The 18,979-nt window shown below is 42.1% G+C and overlaps 1 protein-coding gene across 1 annotated transcript in view; it reads right to left on the minus strand.

Annotated features, from left to right (window-relative positions):
* adcy2b (adenylate cyclase 2b (brain)) overlaps positions 1-18,979 on the minus strand; it is a gene marked incomplete at its 5' end in the record, with an annotated part of 101,449 nt that overhangs the window by 36,370 nt on the left and 46,100 nt on the right. Inside the window, 6 exon segments of the mRNA XM_084312623.1 lie at positions 3,161-3,337; positions 7,334-7,466; positions 8,358-8,516; positions 8,966-9,093; positions 11,681-11,792; positions 14,557-14,705. Of these exon segments, the coding sequence (XP_084168749.1) occupies positions 3,161-3,337; positions 7,334-7,466; positions 8,358-8,516; positions 8,966-9,093; positions 11,681-11,792; positions 14,557-14,705 (858 nt within the window).

Genomic DNA, 18,979 nt, shown 5'->3' on the forward strand with positions numbered 1-18,979 from the left:
TCAAACTCAAGGTCTGTATCAAACTCAAGGACTGTGTCAAACTCAAGGACTGTGTCAAACTCAAGGTCTGTATCAAACTCATGGACTTTGTCAAACTCAAGGACTGTGTCAAACTCAAGGTCTGTATCAAACTCAAGGTCTGTATCAAACTCAAGGACTGTGTCAAGCTCAAGGTCTGTGTCAAACTCAAGGACTGTTTAAAATTCAAGGTCTATCAAACTCAAGGACTGTGTCAAACTCAAGGACTGTGTCAAACTCAAAGTCTGTGTCAAATTCAAGGTCTATCAAACTCAAGGACTGTGTAAAACTCAAGGTCTGTATCAAACTCAAGGACTGGGCTGAAACTCAAGGACTGTGTCAAACTCAAGGACTGTGTCAAACTCAAGGTCTGTATCAAACTCAAGGTCTGTATCAAACTCAAGGACTGTGTCAAACTCAAGGACTGTGTCAAACTCAAGGTCTGTATCAAACTCAAGGACTGTGTCAAACTCAAGGTCTGTGTCAAATCAAGGACTGTGTCAAACTAATTTACAGCTGGCCCCCAGACTGAATTCACTTACCAATACATTTTGTCCCACTGGCTCTCCTAGCCACAATTCAACTGGCTTGTGATACAAATCAAACACACCTCTGTCTCACTGCGCAGCAATACAAATGTCTCAGCTTTTCAAGCAAACGCACAGAGCGCTATCTGCACCGGCATTGTGTTTTTTAGTCAATAGCCTGACCCTGCTATAGCCAGTATTTAGCCTTCAGTTGTACCGTTTATTTACTTTTGCTTTTAAAAGTTCATCAGTTATCTGTTTTCACTCGATTCAGGCCGGTATTATTCGATTGCATAAAATGTTTCTTTATCAAGTGAATTATTGCTAATACATCATACCTACTCTGAAAAAAAAAATAACTATGGAATTAATTGTTTTTGCACAAGACAAGTGACAGCTGTGATAGAAAGAGATGCTGAGGTGAGTTTTGTGTGCGTTGAATGCGTATGTGTGAATGTGTGTTCCATTTAGTTCTCCTAGTCCAGGACTTAATTACTAATCTTACAAACCCTTGTGGGTGAATAATTAATTGAAACCCAATATATATTAGTTTGCAAAGTCATCATTATTTTAATTAATTTCAGATACAGTACCTGCTCTGAAATCAAAGCAGTGGAAATAATTGGTTTTGTGTGAGACCAGTGAAAGCTCAGGTGAGAGATGTTTTGTGTGTGTGTGTGTGTTCTACTTCATTCTCCAATATGTAGGAATATGTAAGAAAATAAATCTATAAAAAGCCAATACCCATATATGAAGCCTCCTTACCCACCTTTTAAATAACCTTCCTTGTATTCATTGAGGCACCAGAGAATGAACAGAGTGCATTTGCAAAAACATATTGAGCTGGTATGCACAAATCGAATAAACAAAATGACTAATTAAGCTGGTGACCTCAGGAAAATACACCTTTTCTTTTAGGTATTATTATGTGGCCTGCAAAATCATCTGTATTTTTCATTTCAGCCCCCTTGGTAATTGTCACCCTAATGGTCTTGATATTTGCCAGCCTTGGACATGTCCCTAGACCACTCTCCCCTCAGCTCCAAAAAGGTCCAGGCTGTTATGCACTAAGCACTAAATGCTGCTAAACCACTGCACGAAGCACTTTCGGACAATTCCCTTAGATTTTACGGAATATGCTGCTACATTTTGTCATCACATACATTATACTGCACCACAGGCACCATTTTATACCCATAATATGTCCTCAAAAGCATTATTGAACCTCTGTTAATATCATAATCACAATGTACGTGTGATATATAATCTGTGGATTCAGAGTAGAGCGGATGAAGAGAGAGGTTTTGACGCGCTCCAGCCCGTCCACACAGAAGGGAGGTGTCGGCCCGTCTGCAACATCAGAGAGACTTGGTACAACACTGGAGCACATGGAGACGCACTCTGATGAAAGTGCACTATAGCGTTGAAACGTTGGTTTTTAATAAAGTTTATAATAATAATAATAATTTCTTGGATTTGTATAGTGCCTTTCAGGAAACCCAAGGCGCTTAACAGAGGGGGGGGGGGCAGCTAAGGGGAAGGAGATAAGAGGAACAAGGTAACAACAAAGCAAAAAAAAAGAAAAGAAAAGAGGGAAATCAGGCAGAGTCATTTATAAATTTGGTGAAGAGGTTGAGATTTGAGTTGGGATTTGAAAGAGTCCAGGGATGTAGCACTGCGGATGTTTGGAGGGAGGGAGTTCCAGAGGGTGGGAGCGGCAACAGAGAAGGCTCTGGGACCGACAGTGCACAGGTTGGTGGTGGGGATGGAGAGGAGACCGGAGTCAGAGGACCGCAGCCTCCGGAGTGGGATGTAGGGATGGAGGAGGTCAGCTAGGTACTGGGGGGCAAGGGAGTGAAGGGCTTTGTAGGTGATGAGGATCTTAAAATTGATGCGGGACTTGACTGGAAGCCAGTGGAGGTGGATGAGGGTGGGGGTGATGTGATGCCAGGACTTGGTGCGGGTGAGAACCCTAGCAGCAGAGTTCTGGACATACTGCAGCCTGTTTAAGGCGTTGCTGGGTAGCCCTACCAGGTCTAAAGTTCTACTTTGGACCAAGTACTGTAGTCTATTAAAGTATTTAATTTTTAAAGTGTGAGTTAGGACTGCTCAATTATGGCAAAAATCATAAATCACGATTATATTGATTGATATTGAAATCACGATTATTAAACACGATTACTCATTGATTCGAGAACATCGTATGCCGACGACTGAATTAGTTTGACCTTTCTTCTCGACTAAAGGCTGCCTTTCTGTCATCTTCTACGAGTCGCCAACGACGTTTCAAAATAACTGGGGAAACGCCGTCGTGGCTCCCTCCTCCCTCTCGACACCAGCTGAGACTACTGTGTGGGTTTGAGGGGGGAGGGGGGGGGGGGCAGAGCGCACCACTGTGAAGGAGGGGTGTGCTGCGTTTACGACACAAGACAAAATGAGAGCAACGCGGCATGCGGCACACTAATTCAAGATTGTAATTAAAATTGTATTAATCACTCAGCCCTGGTGTGTGCCCTGGTGTGTGAGTGTGCGTGTGCGTGCAAGTGTGTGCATGTGCGTGTGCGTGTGTGTGCGTGTGTGTGTGTGTGTGCGCGTGCTTCTTTCTCTCCACTCACGGTGGTGTTGATCTTGCCGTTGTCGGTGGTCATGCTGTCGCGGTGGTGGAGGTTGGCGAAGGGCTTGGCGGCGCCCCACGACTCCAGGTAGCGGGTCATCCTGACCGACGCCCTCATCTTCCCAGCGTCCAGGGAAGGACGAGGGCGCACACACAGGTGGGGGCTGTGCCTCTCAGTCTGGGAGAGGAGGCAGAGGAGAGGAGGGTCGGTGACAAAGACACACCAAGTGAAACCCAAGGAAGATTACAAATCTGTAACAGATGACTTGATTACAATCGTAGTATTACAGTATTACAGTATTCCGTATTCCGTTGGATCAACACCCAGTTTAGTTTTGGGTTACTTAGGATTACATGGAGTTAAATGGACAGTTGATTTGATTTACATCATCATCATCAAAAAAGAAAATCAAATAATAATGAGCAATAATAATAATGAGCAAATAATGAGCAGGTAGACACAGGTGTAAGCGTACTTACATACACGTTGTAATTGTATATTATGCACAATATATGTAATTGCAAATGGGCATCTCATTTTAGAATGGAATGTGTATACATACACAAACATCTGATTACTAAAGCTGTACAGTGTACATAGAGATGTATCTACATACATATATACACGGTAAATAATTAACTTCTATATAATCTGCATATATAGGTATACATACACACATACAAACAAATGCACATAATCGCATAGACACACCCATACATAATTATAGTATGTGTATATTACAGTGAGAGTTGAATATATACTGTATACACACAAACACTCAAGCATATGCATGTATTGTATACATATGTATATAAATACATGAATACAATTATTTAAAGAAAATAATAATAATAATAATAATAATAATAATAATAATAATAATAATAATAATAATAATAATAATAATAATAATAATAATAATAATAATAATAATAATAATAATAAGGGGGAAATAAGGCACATTATGGCTTACTATTAATGAATGAATAGGCTACAAATTAAATCAAACTCTTGACATAGCAGCATAAAAAGGATAGAGAGGTAGCAAGGTAAGGTAAATCACAGTTTTTCACATTAGGATCAGTAATAAAAATAATAAAATAGAATAGATGGAGTAAAAAAGTGCGGTTTGATTCTGTTTGAAAATAGGCAAAAAATTATCAAATAGAGCGGACAGTCAATAAAAAAATATATAACAACAGAGCAGTGCATCACTCTTAATACTTTGAGTTTCTTTACAAAGTTCTAACATACAACAGAGCATCGCTCTTAACACTTTGAGTTTCTTTACAAAGTTCTAACATACAGTACAACAGAGCATCGCTCTTAACACTTTGAGTTTCTTTACAAAGTTCTAACATACAACAGCGCAGTGCATCGCTCTTAACACTGAGTTTCTTTACAAAGTTCTAACATACAACAGAACAGTGCATCGCTCTTAACACGGAGTTTCTTTACAAAGTACAGTTCTAAATGACCTTATAGAACAACAGAGCTCTGCGTCGCTCACAACTTAACAACAGAGCAGTGCATCGCTCTTAACTTTGAGTTTCTTTACAAAGTTCAGTTTTGAATTACAACAGAGCAGTGGACTTAAAATTACAGTGCATAGGAGGTAGTGAGATCAAATTTGCATAGAACCGACACATGAATTTGATAGGAAGTGTATAAAAGTAGGTAGGGTAAGAATAGTGCAGGTAAGGTACAATTTGTGTCAGGATATCCCTGATGTTTCATTTAAATGCCTGAGCAAAGAGATAGGTTTTAAGCTGTCTTTTGAAGATGTCTAGCGAGTTGGCTTCCCTGATGTTTTGGGGTAGTTTGTTCCATCGTTTTGGGGCATAGTTGATAAAGGCTGCATCACCAATCCTCTTTTGACTGCAGTGTTCTTGCTGACCTGTAATTTATTAGAGTGTTGGCGATGTAGCTAGGTCCCTGTCCATTTAGAGCTTTGTATGTAAGGAGAAGGACCTTAAAGTAAATTCTAAATGTTACAGGAAGCCAGTGTAAAGCAGCTAAGACTGGACTAATGTGCTCTCTCCTTTTGGTTCTAGTTAGCAGTCGGGCTGCAGAGTTTTGGATTAGCTGAAGCCTCTCTGTGGTTTTCTTAGGGAGACCTGTGACAAGTGCATTACAGTAGTCTAACCGGCTAGATATAAATCCATGAATGAGCTTCTCAGCATCATTTTGATTAATAAATGGTCGTACTTTTGCTATATTTCTGAGATGAAAGATGAAATTGCAAAGTACAAGTAGAGTTACTCATCAGCCCAATGTCCCTTTTGAAGGGTGTATTCTGCTTTTTTCCGCTCCAAAGGATTGGCGTTATTCTTTGAAAAAGCAGGACAACCGAGCGGACCACTCTAATCACTTTCCGGCCATATTGAGAGTTTGAGTAGGTGTGAAAAGTAGTTAAGCTTCAAGTTCTGAAAAGAACATTTTGGGTGGTTAATGATAAGTACCATACAGTAATTACCCAATCACATTTTCAAAGTTTAAACGTTTCATTAGTGTAGGTACAAAAACATCTCTGGCTGAATGAATGAATGAATGAATGAATGAATGAATGAATGAATGAATGAATGAAAACTTTATTTAACAGATTGCAGAATGGGTACAATACAGTACGGCTCAATACATACAATTGTTAAGGGGATGCAGACCTGAGAAAGACGTTTGTCTTGTTTCCATCAGGGTCCCCCATTTTCAATTCATATAGACATATATGACATACATGACATACAGATAGTCAGTACTGCTACATCTATACATTTATGACATACCAGATTTGCAAATACAGTACTGTTTGTTTGTGATACAGAAGGAGTCAAGAAAAGGGAGTATATACATTTGACGTAGAAACTGTACATTGGAGGTTGGGTGGGGGGGGTTGGGTACATTGGGATATTGACAACCATACTGGGTAATTTACATTGGAGGTGGTTGGGGGGGGGGGGGGCGGGGGGCACACTGTATAAACAAGTAACACTGTACATTGAGGGGGGGGGGAGGAGACACTGTACAAACAAACACAATTGTACATTGAACTATTGACAAAACCATACTAGCTAACTACCGTGACGCATTCTAAAAACAAATCAGCGGTCATCATGACCGTCAATTTCCATAGAAAGATAAACAAGCTTTTTCAATTATCTCCCCAAAGGTGGTTATTGTTTGGAACATGTTTTTTTTTTGATGGTGCTTAATCTCACATAAATCACACCGCCAGCTCTTGCCAAGAGGTCTGAAGAAGTTCACGTTCAAAACAATTCAGTTATAAAGGGGTGAGAATGCAGTGATTGTCACAAGTCAAACCAGTTCAGCTTCTCTGGAGTTGAAGGTGGAGCAGAACAAGACAAGCCTAGTTGAGCTGGACTCAACACTCAAGCGTGTCTCAACCATCAGGGGTCAGTCATTCAAGTTAGAGACTTGCAGGGGTGTAAAAAGTACAGAAATTATACTTAAGTGAAAGTATGGGCATTGGGTACCGTCTCAAAATAGTACTCAAGTAAAAGTCAGAGTATCTGGCTAAAAAACACACTTGAGTAAAAGTTAAAAAGTTTCTACTTTTAAATGTACTTAAAAAATGTACTTTTTTTCCTGATAGTCCATGCTTCTGATAGCAGGTGTTTAATCAAAGATCCCCGCTTTCTAGTCTTGCACAAGGACCAATCAGCATGGTTAATTTTCCATTGATGGGGATTTGATTGGCTGTTTTTAAATAAAGTGCGGCCGCAGGATTAATAACGTTAGCATTAGTTCAGCCAGAGAAACAAATATACTAATTAAAATAGTTGGACCTGCGAGATTTGTACGGAGTAAAAAGTATGTTTTTTTTTCTCTGAAATGTAATTGAGTAAAAGTACAAGTATACAAACCTAATAATACTTGAGTAAAGTACAAATCCCCAAAAACAGTAGTTAAGTATTGTAACAAAGTACAATTACTCAAGTACTTTACACCCCTGCCAACCGGAAGAGCTTCTTGCGGAGATGTATACCATGTAAGGACAAATGTTCAAAACATCACTTGACCTCTGAGCTAATCGAATGACTTCCGACGGCCCCTGAGAGGGAAATGATCCCACTTCTTTTAATTTCTCCAGACGCTTTTGGGCGATTGAGAGCCAGAGGTGTGGCTACGTGATCTTGGCTGGTATAGTGTTCTAACCTTGGGGTTGATGACAAGGTAGGTGACCACCCCATGCTCTTTCAGGTAAGAGTCTCTGCTCTGGCCGTCACCTGGCTCCACCTTATAGGACCCCTTCAAATGCTCCAACGTCACTGAGGAGATATGGACCCGCCTGGCGAAAGGGAGCGGAGAGAGGTGGAGGAGGAGGAGGAGGAGGGTGGGAGAGGAGAGGAGTGGAAGAGAGCGGGGGAGGGGAGGACAGGAGAGGAGCAGAAAGGAGTGGAGAGGGGAGGGGAGGGATGGGGGAGGGGAGAAGGAGAGGAGGAGAAGAGAGGAGAGGACGGGAGGGGGGAGGGGAGATGTAGTGAAACGATCACATACATAATTATCCTATACTTGCTGCTGCTTTCCAGCTCAGTGACTAACTAACAAATGTTTCCCAGCATGATGCTTTGTTTGATTTATGTCAGTTTCACTTATCCTTACAGTCACTTACATTCACCTACATGTACATTCACTTACATTCACATACATTAACCTACATTCACCTACATTCACTTACATGCACCTACATTCACTTACATTCACCTACATGTACATTCACATACATTCACTTACATTAACCTACATTCACATACATTCACTTACATTCACCTACATTCACTTACATTTCACCTATACATTCACCTGTCTTTGCAAGAAACTGCTATGCTGATTTATTTGGGGGGGAGAATACCTACAGTAGACTTGTTTATTAGTTATAGGATCATTAGCTGATAGCAGTCATCTAGTCTTCATGGGGTTCACACACAACATTCAGCACATTAAAAGATTAAAAGGTAGGTTTTGCCGATCCTGATGATTCAGGCTTTCTGCCTATGACCAAACTACATCCCAAAGGTAAGATATAGGCATATTTTAATGTTGAGGATCTTCCCCTTCAAGAGGCATACTTCAACGTCTTCATAACTGATTAGTCTGTAGTCACATCTTACACGGTGCGACATGTGTAGCCTGAACATTGAACAGCTTGCTCCCATCTCGACGGCTACAACAACCTTACCCAGGCACTCCCCCCGCCTCCATGTGATTGGCCAGTGTGACGTCATGTGACCAGACGTCATACTGCCACTTCTGGAGGCCGATGACGCCGCACAGGACATTCCCAGAATGCACCCCGACGCGCATGTTGATGTCAACGCCGGTAGCATCTCGCACCTTCCTATGGACGGATGACAAAATAATAGCCTACTGTATTTTACAGGTGAAATCTGTGATGACTTGAGATGCGTCTGTGAGAGAGAGAGAGACAGAGAGATAGAGAGAGAGAGGATGGATGGAGATGGGTGACAGAGGAAAGAACAGTCAGTTGTTTGTGTGTGGCATTTGTTCAGGCAGTAAGCTTATCGGCTCACGTTCACATTGTGTTTGTTTTTGAGCTCAAGCAACAGACTGAGTCTGCTGTTTTTCTGTTCAATCTGCTTGCCACTGCGTGTGTGTGTGTGTGTGTGTGTGTGTGTGTGTGTGTGTGTGTGTGTGTGTGTGTGTGTGTGTGTGTGTGTGTGTGTGTGTGTGTGTGTGTGTGTGTGTGTGTGTGTGTGTGTGTGTGTGTGTGTAATAAAGGTGTGCACGTGCATGTGTTTGCAAGAGAGAGAGAGCTGGTGTTTTTACTTGATAGCCTCACACATATCCAGACCCATCTTGACACAGTTCCTGGCGTGGTGAGGGAGATACTCGGGGAGTCCCGACACACAGTAGTAACAGTCTCCCAGGATCTTAATGCGCATGCACTCGTTCTCCTGCAGAGAGAGACAAGTAAAAAAGGTTTTAGAATATGCTGTAGCACTTCGTATAATATTATGTTATATATATATATATATTGGAGATATAATGTGTATAGTCATATAATTGTATAACCTCACAAACCAGACTTTTGCAAGGCCAATTATGGGACACAAATGACGGTAATTAATGAAGGAATAACTTAATTGCTTGGTTATAATTATTAGTAATCATGGAGGCATTTGTCCATAATTACAAATAATTACATGTCATCATTACCAAGTTATTTAATAACCACATTTGTGTACCGTAATATGAAGCGCTACTGAATATCCCGATATGAATGTGCTCATTTGCATACCGATATTTTACACTAATATGATATGGACATTTGCCTATGAATATTTTATAAGACATTATATTCCATATCTGCTCTCCGTGCCTTTGCACCACCTATTCTATTCATGCTCCTGGCACACACAGTATTAGGTATCTATCTAATAGATACAATATGACTAACCTTAAACCCAAGCTCACGATGTGTGAGTTATAATTACCTCATAATACACACAAGGATCCTGATGGATTTGTCATGAAAGCATGATCAGTATCGGCTATATTAATATCCAATCCTTTTTTGTTAAAGAAAATGTATGAAAGCCAGTCAGGGAAAGCTGTGATGTAGGCTCCCCCCCCCCCCCTTTAAGCAGAGCTATTCGATTACCAAGCATAGCTTGCCTACATTGAAATGGTTTCACTAACTTTAATATACTTGATGTGTGCAGCTGTATTATCTAAGAAAATACAAATATCAAAAACAAAAACAAGATAAGAATTATTCACATTTGTAACCTTCAAAAATAGAATATAGTTAATTTCGAGCTCACTTTCAATATCAAACAGAAGGTCCTTTGAATTACTTCCTGAGCAATATACATTTGTATCATCTACAAACATAACACATTTTAACAGTTCAGTATATTAAATATCATCAAGCCCGACGGGTCCGGTACCGGTCCCAAAATGACATTGCGTCATAAATCAATCTGTCTAGACTGTATGACATAATGTTTTTTTTTTTTTTTTTTTTATATCCAAGAGTAAACATCCTAACCATGTCACAACAGCAGTCATAGTGTATATTTTCAGCAATACGTTTGTTTACCAATAGGTTCAAGTGTTATTAGTGAGATTTTAGTTTTTGAAATGTGCTAATATTTTCACGGAACTCCGAAATTTGAATTAGCGGCCGTCGCCGAATGATGATGATTTGTAGTCATATGCGCACTGGGCATCCAGAGCTCTCAATGAGTGTTGAAATTTCGAAAAACTATCTCTGATCTCAAGAAGGTACTGAACAAGCTCAGTGGCAGTTTTTCATGTCTGGTCATTTTTAGCATGGTGTTATTCACTGTCAATAAAATCATAATTCATAATATCCTTTGTTTCATCACAATTTAAGCAAGCCTAGTAATAGACACAATATTTCTGACACTGGGAATACATTCCACGAGATCCATAGATGTCCCTATACCAAGAACATGCAAATGGACCTTGTAGAAGTGGAGCAATCTTACATTTACTTAGGTATGTATTTTAGACAGATTTTCAGAAAATAGGCTTAAGAGGTTAATATAAAGTGTAAAAGGTTTTGGACATATCACCGATCCCTGGGGTACTCCACAGGTAACCTTCCTAAATCCTGACACAGTGTCATTAATTTGCACACATTGCTATCTGTTTTCCAAGTAGCTCTTCAGCCAAGAGTTAACTATATCTTGTATCACACACTTCTCCAATTTTCTCACTAATATGCACTGCAGTGAGCAGTGGTTCCCAAAGTCGGGGTCGCGACCCAAAGGTGGGCCGCGAGCAGCCACGGGTGGGCCGCGAGATGATTTAAAAAAAAAAATATATATATATATATATATATATATATATATATATATATATATATATATATATATATATATATATATTTTTTTTTTTTTATTATTATTTATTTTTTTATTTTAATTTTTTTTTGTCAGGCCACTGAACTTAGAAGCAGGCCAGGACAGTGTTTCTAGTTGTATTCTAAAATTATATTCTATTGTATTCTAAAAACGAAAAATCTACTTATTTCAACGAACATTTCAAACTAAATAACAGATTATGCACATAAAAAAAAAAAAAAAAAAAGGCCTGACGATGTGCATTGGGCCGCGGCTCTCTGACGCCTTATTTTCTGGGCCCTGGCCTGAAAAGTTTGGGAACCCCTGATCTATAGTATCAAAACCTTCTGCAGGTCAAAATAAATACCAATAGAACACTCATAATTTGCAACTGCCTTTGTTATTTATTCTACCCTCTCCATCACTGCATGTGTGGTAGTTCTATTTCCCCTAAACCCATAGCCTACTGATCCAGTTGTTTCAAATAATTTCTCTAATATTTGAGGAAGTAGGGACACCGGTCTATAATTGTCCATTTGATGCTTTTCTCCATTTTTAAATATTGGAATTACCTTTGCTGATTTCACATTATTAGGAAAAACACCTATTTGAAAAGACAGATTTCCATATATAGGTCAAAGGTTTTACAATAGAATAGGTTTCGTGTTACCTTGGCGATCTGGTCAAACTTTCCAAAGAGTTCATTGAGCATATGCACTAGTTCCCCAGGAGAGCAGTCACTGGCCAGTCGGGTGAAACCTACGATGTCTGCATACAGAATACTGTAGGAGGAAAGAGAGACATAACACATGTGGAGCATGTCCTATTCTGACATCATCTGACATCACCTGACATCACCTGACATCACCTGACATCACCTGACATCATCTGACATCATCTGACATCATCTGACATCACCTGTCATCACCTGACATCATCTGACATGGCTTCTTCCTCCAGAGTATCACATTGTTATGTATAATGTCTCAAGGAATTGAGAAGAAGAAAAGCAAAACACAAACGATAGAGACTTTGGAAATAATAACGGCCTATAGGCATTTTTGTCAGGTAGGTAACATTTTTGAACACTTGTGTTCTGTTATGCGTCTGTATGTGTTAAGTTAGGGTTAACAATACCCGTGTTATTTTCAATACATATTTTTGTACCAATAAGTTAACCACCTGACCCTGGTCTGTTACACAGAACCATCTGGACAGTCATCCTTTGAAACTGTTTGGAACTTCAAGACTAGGCGAGCCTATAGTTAGGCCGGACCTGGCCACGACACTCACACAAGCGTGTTTCAACAATGTAGGCCAGCCCTCCGGGGGTCCGGCGGAAATACTGGCACAGTATCTCTTCCCCGTAGTTAGGGCGCTGACTGGTCTGAGCCACTGTGGTTCGGGGCACAAGTGCACAACTTGAAGCCTGACCGGGATTCTCGCGTGATCTTGCGATCTCGTGAAGCCTGCTGTCGTGCAAAGGTTACCAATAATCGTGTTTGTATCGGGTATTTCTCAAAGAAATTAAGGTGATGAAGTGAAGCAACACAACCACTGTGACAGTCAGCGTCACCTGTGTCTCAACTTATATGTACATGCTTACCAACTGTTTCGCCTGTTTTATTGCAACACTACTATCACCGACATCTAAGAAGGGAGATCCCCCCTTGAACGGCCCTTCTAAGGTTTCTCTCCTCCACATTGCCTGTGGTGCATTTTTTCCTATTGCTAGGTTTTAGTGAGTTTTTCCTTACCTTCGCGTGGGGTATGTCTGGGAGTGTTGCATTTATTTTATTTATTTAAAAATATTTTGGACTTTATGGTGTTTTTTGTTTTGTTCTCGATTTATTGTGATGTTTCTTCTTGACTTGTTTAAAGAAGACGTGTCCGGCCCATGGGGACATTAACATGTGTTGTCGGGCCTTACAAATAAATTTGATTTGATTTGATTTTTTTAACTGAGTTGGAGACGTGATGAGTCATGTAAGGAACAAGTGTCTCTTGTTTTGGAACTCCAATAACAGAGAGGCGGAGGGGATCCGCACCTCATAACCACACTGCGGTGGCCCTTGGTTATCAATGCTGCGGTTTTGGATGTGAGATAGGCTCCTTCAAAAAATATGTAATTATAATAGATTATGCCTGTAGTGTAACCTGAGCCCCGTGCCACACAGGGAGCAGAGCAAATTATTGTTTTCCCATTAAAAATCTCCAGCATCGGGAAGGGCGTAGAGAAGGTCCCGTGGAGCGGCTCGTGGGTGAGAGCCTGGCTTTGCCTCTATACGCTTCCCCTTCTCTATTATCCCTCCTATTCCTCTCACAGGCTGCAGAAGGACACTAGAGGAAGATTAACTCCCAAATGAATTTTGGCAGGTGCTGGTATACGTATATATAGATATAGAGGAGAAGGGAGGAGAGGAGAGGAGAGGAGAGGAGAGGAGAAGAGAAGAGAAGAGAAGAGAAGAGAAGAGAAGAGAAGAGAAGAGAAGAGAAGAGAAGAGAAGAGAAGAGAAGAGAAGAGAAGAGAAGAGAAGAGAAGAGAAGAGAAGAGAAGAGAAGAGAAGAGAAGAGAAGAGAAGAGAAGAGAAGAGAAGAGAAGAGAAGAGAGAAGAGAAGAGGGGAGAAGAGAGGAGAGGAGAGGAGAGGAGAAAAGAGGAGAGGAGAAGAGATTAACAAAGAGAAGAGAAGATAGGAGAGCAAATTAAATGAGAGGAGAGGAGATGAGAAGAGGGGAGGAGAGGAGAAGAGAGGAGATGAGAAAATAGGAGAGGAGAAAGCGAGGGGAGGGGAAAAGAGGAGAGGAGAAGAGAAGAGAGGAGCGGAGATGAACAAAGAGAAGAGAGGAGAGGAAAGGAAAGGAGAGGGAGGAGAAGAGAGGAGAGGAACTGAGAAGAGAAGAGAAGAGAAGAGAAGAGAAGAGAAGAGAAGAGAAGAGAAGAGAAGAGAAGAGAAGAGAAGAGAAGAGAAGAGAAGAGAAGAGAAGAGAAGAGAAGAGAAGAGAAGAGAAGAGAAGAGAAGAGCAGAGCAGAGCAGAGCAGAGCAGAGAAGAGAAGAGAAGAGATATTGATTGTGCTGTGAAAGTAAACGTGACTCGATTGACGTGGGCGTGCTGCCGTTGTGGGCGGATAGAAGAGAGGAAAGCAGAGGCTAGACGTTTGGGGCGAGACGACTAGACGTTTGGGGGGCGAGACGACTAGACGTTTGGGGGCGAGACCGACTAGACGTTTGGGGGCGAGACGACTAGACGTTTGGGGGCGGACCGACTAGACGTTTGGGGCGAGACCGACTAGACGTTTGGGGGCGGGACCGACTAGACGTTTGGGGGCGAGACCGACTAGACGTTTGGGGGCGGGACCGACTAGACGTTTGGGGCGAGTCAGACCGACTAGACGTTTGGGGGCGGGACCAACTAGACGTTTGGGGGAAAGTCAGACCGACTAGACGTTTGGGGCGGGACCGACTAGACGTTTGGGGGCGGGACTGCGCGCTCCCGCTCCTCACCTGACGTTGGTGTGCCTCTGACTCCGCGCTCCCGCTCCTCACCTGACGTTGGTGTGCCTCTGCACGTAGAGGTTGTGGAAGTTGTTGGTGTTCTCCGCTCTGCCAAAGTTGGGCCCCTGGAGCCTCTGTATGATCTCAGCCTTCATCACCCTGGCTATGTGGGCCGGCAGCAGAGACAACAGCAACCGCTCCTGAGGGAGAGAGAGAGAGAGAGAGAGAGAGAGGAGAGAGAGAGAGAGAGAGAGAGAGAGAGAGAGAGAGAGAGAGAGAGAGAGAGAGAGAGAGAGAGAGAGAGAGAGAGAGAGAGAATGAGAAGGGAGAACGACTGAGAGACCCATCCCGATAGGTATGATGCAATGTAAGTACACCCATAGAGGAGTGGAAGAGGAGAGGAGAGGATAAGAGGGGAGAGGAGAGGAGATGATAAAAGAGGAGAGGAGAAGAGAGGAGAGGAGAAGAGAGGAGAGAAGAAGAGAAGAGAGGAGATGAGAAAAGAGGAGAGGAGAAGAGAGGAGAGTGGAAAAGAGGAGAGGAGAAGAGAGGAGATGATAAAAGAGGAGAGGAGATGAGAAGAGAAGAGGGGTGAGGAGGGGGGGTGTATCAAGTATGCATGTGTTTGGGGGGGGGGGTATCAAGTATGCATGTGTTGGGGGGGGTGTATCAAGTATGCATGTGTTGGGGGTTCGGCAAGGGGGGGGGGGGTGTATCAAGTATGAATGTGTTGAGGGGGTTTATGGGGTTCATCAGGTGGGCAAGCTCCCATCAGGGATGTGTTAAAGATTCAGTACAATGAAAAGCATGTTTTTCAATCTCATTGCATTTTAAATTTTTTAAACAGAAGGTAGGTTGTTGTAAAATCACTCAAAATGTTAGAACTGTTTTTGTTGTTTTGAAAATGATGACTAAAGCCATTTGATGTCTGAAAAGTCAACAAAGAGTAATCTTGCATACGTGTTCTTTTTTTCTAAATGCTCATGTACAGAGTTCAAACTTTGCATCATCAACACCTCTCTCAGGCTTATATGCAAATTGCATGGGGTCAAGAGCTGATCTGGTTGCATCAACAATTTCAGATTTAACCATTTTCTCCACACTTTTCATTACTAATGATGTTAAGGCTATATGCCGCAGGTCGTTGAGGATTTTGGGTCTGCTGATCTTTGGAATTGGAATGATGGTAGAATTCTTCCAGAGATCAGGAATCACTGCTGAGTCCAACGGTGAGCTCCGTCGTCTCCGAACCCACGACCCTCTGTTCTCGCCCCAATGCTGCTGTTGTCTCATTATTTCCGGTAGCTGAACAGATGTTAGGCAGTGTGGATGTTCCCAAACCGAATAAATAATGCATCTACAGTATGAGCAAAGAAACTGCATAGCTATCTCATTATCCTCAACAACAAAGATAGTTGTTAAGTATAAGAGACCAAGGGGCTTGGTGGACGTTGAAGGCTTAATGTAGCCTCTCTCTCGCTTTCTGGATACGGTGTCATGAGCTCGTAGGAAGTTGAAAGATAAAACCGGCGAGCTGGCAGTGTCCCCTGTTGCCTGGAAACATAAGGTTCCCTTGCCGTTGATCAGTGCTCACGCTCACAGCAGGCTACTTGTTCTATACAGTAGATGGTTTCCGTGGAATGTTTGATGTGTTGCTAGGTTACACCTGCAGCTGACTTCTCTTTGCCCATTACTGTGCAATTTAAATCTGTGAAAAAGTCATCTATAATAAGCCAATATCCATGAATGACGGCAGCTTATCCACCTTTTAAACATATAGCCTTTTGTGTGTTCATCGAGGCACCAGAGAATGAACACATTTAAAATAATAAATTGAGCCGGTATGCACAAATTAAATATATAAATAAAATGACAGATTAAGCTAGTGACCTCAGGAAAATGCACTTTTTCTTTTTAGTTATTATCATGTTTCATTTTGGCCTCCTTGGTAATTGGGGTTCGACGTCCCACGTGCAGTGTGAGGCTGAGACATTAGTTTTGCCCAGTTTGAAAGATTTGTCTGACAGACAGATGCAGGGGGAGTATGGTTTATAAAATGGAGGCGTGCTTCTGTTCCTTTCAGAGCATGACGCCCTGCCTGCCTTCCCTGCATCTGGACCCATCAATCCAGACCCAACAGCGGCAAGGGGGCTTGTTTGAGAAAAAGTTTTTGAGGGTGTGTTTGTGTGTGTGTGTGTGCATGTGTTTATGTCTACGCATGCGCGTGTGTGTGTGGGCATGCGTGTCCGCGCGCGCCTTTTGTGGGTGTGTGTTAATGTGTGTGTTGACCGCCTGAGGGGTTGTGACTCATAAATGCGGCTCACAGCAGAGAGGGTCGTTATTCGCCGAACCCAGAGGGCCAGCCTACAATAGTGAACGTCTCTTACTGACTGACTGACTGACTGGCTGGCTGGCTGGCTGGCTGGCTGACTGGCTGGCTGGCTGACTGGCTGGCTGGCTGACTGGCTCCCCATTGTTGAAAGACGCATTTGTGAGTTGAGGTGCACGTCATGTTCATTACTGCATACCGTAGGTATAGTGCTTTTCTGCCATTTTGCTGGCGCTACACTCTCTCTGCATTGTCTGAGAATTGGAGTAACTTGCTATCAGTTGCTTGCGTTGGTTATCTATTCCTTGCCTCTAATCAGTATATTTTAAAAACACAGAAGCTGTGTCACACTGCATGAATAAGCAATGCACCCGTGTCGTCTTGACGAGTAACTAGAGTAAGCTCCACAGCTGTACTTCAGAGCGGCAATCAAGGTGATCGCATTCATTTTCAAGACTATATTCACAACCTCTCACACGTCTACAGTCAGACCTAAACAGATCGTATCTACGTTGCACTGTGTCTTCAATCTCTGGACCTAAAGACTTCCGTATGGACTCATCTCCAAGGACCATAACTTGTATTCGAGGGACTGGTCATGTACGGAAGGGTCTACTGGCTAGGTTGTCATTAACACACTTTCAGAGCCGGCAGGGGGTGTCGTCCTTTACGTGGTGGATGCCAGCATCCACTTCAATGATAGTGTTAAAAACGCATAATCTATGTCTTAAATTATGGCTATGTGTCTAATCTGCCCGTCACTTATCAATGACTTGTTTGCAGTCAACATTGTCGAAACGGATTGTTTTTTAATCTGTTCATTTCCGTTTTATAGCATTTCGAAAAGCTATAGTTTTCTAAAAAAAATCAGGAAAATAGAAAGATTCCGTCAAAAAACGACATTTACTGGAATATTCTCGAATACACTAGAAACGTTGTCATTTTTCGGCCTATTTATGAATCGTTTTCAAATAAATGCTAGATTATCGATAGTATATGTGTACTTATGCACGCTATAGAAGCGAGCTGAGAAATCGATTCTCTCATTTCCTGATCAACGCGCACACACACACACACAGGGCACGCTGTTATCTCAGTGAAAATAGCTCCGATTATCCTAAAACTGGTAACATAGACTCCTTACCTTAGATCAGATGTTATCCAAAAAGATTATTCCAATTCCTGATCGCCATTCCAAATATCGATCGCGTTTATTGATTGATTATTGGCTACTGTAAATATATATTCCAGGTTGTTTTCCATCTCGCGATCACTTCCCTGTTCATCAGATCCCTCGCCAGCATAGTGGAGCGAGGAGGCTCCCCCCCCACACATCCACCAGTGTAATCGAATGGGGTGCAGTTACACAGGGATAGACGGTAGGGGGCGGTATTTTCCCATTGGAGCTCAGAGAGAGGCTGCTGTACTAACGGTAGGCTCTACATTCATTGCACACACATCCACATGCAAACACCCACTCTAAACAAACACTCACCCTTAACACTCACTTTAGACACTTTAAACACTTTAACACTAAACCATATTTTATTACTAAATAATTTGCACTACATCCATACCTAATTTTCGCATTTTGCATTTTTGTACCTCAATGTCTGCATTTTGACTTCATTGTACTTTAGGTTGTACTTTAGGTTGTACTCAGGTCTGCTGAAACTAAACCACCGTGCCTGGAGCACAGACCTCAGACCTGCTGAAACCTGTTGGAGTGAGTTTACATCAAGAGGTGACCATTGAGAGGTGAAGTGGGGTATTTAACTTAGGAGTGAGTTTACACCAAGAGGCTACCATTGAGAGGTGAAGTGGGGTATTTAACTTAGGAGTGAGTTTACACCAAGAGGCTACCATTGAGAGGTGAAGTGGGGTATTGAACTTAGGAGTGAGTTTACACCAAGAGGCTACCATTGAGAGGTGAAGTGGGGTATTGAACTTAGGCTTGAGTTTACACCAAGGGGCTACCATTGAGAGGTGAAGTGGGGTATTTAACTAAGGAGTGAGTTTACACCAAGAGGCTACCATTGAGAGGTGAAGTGGGGTATTTAACTTAGGAGTGAGTTTACACCAAGGGGCTACCATTGAGAGGTGAAGTGGGGTATTTAACCTAGGAGCGAGTTTACACCAAGAGGC

Source organism: Notolepis coatsorum (genome assembly GCF_963971535.1).
Source record: "Notolepis coatsorum genome assembly, chromosome: 4".
Taxonomy (NCBI): domain Eukaryota; kingdom Metazoa; phylum Chordata; class Actinopteri; order Aulopiformes; family Paralepididae; genus Notolepis; species Notolepis coatsorum.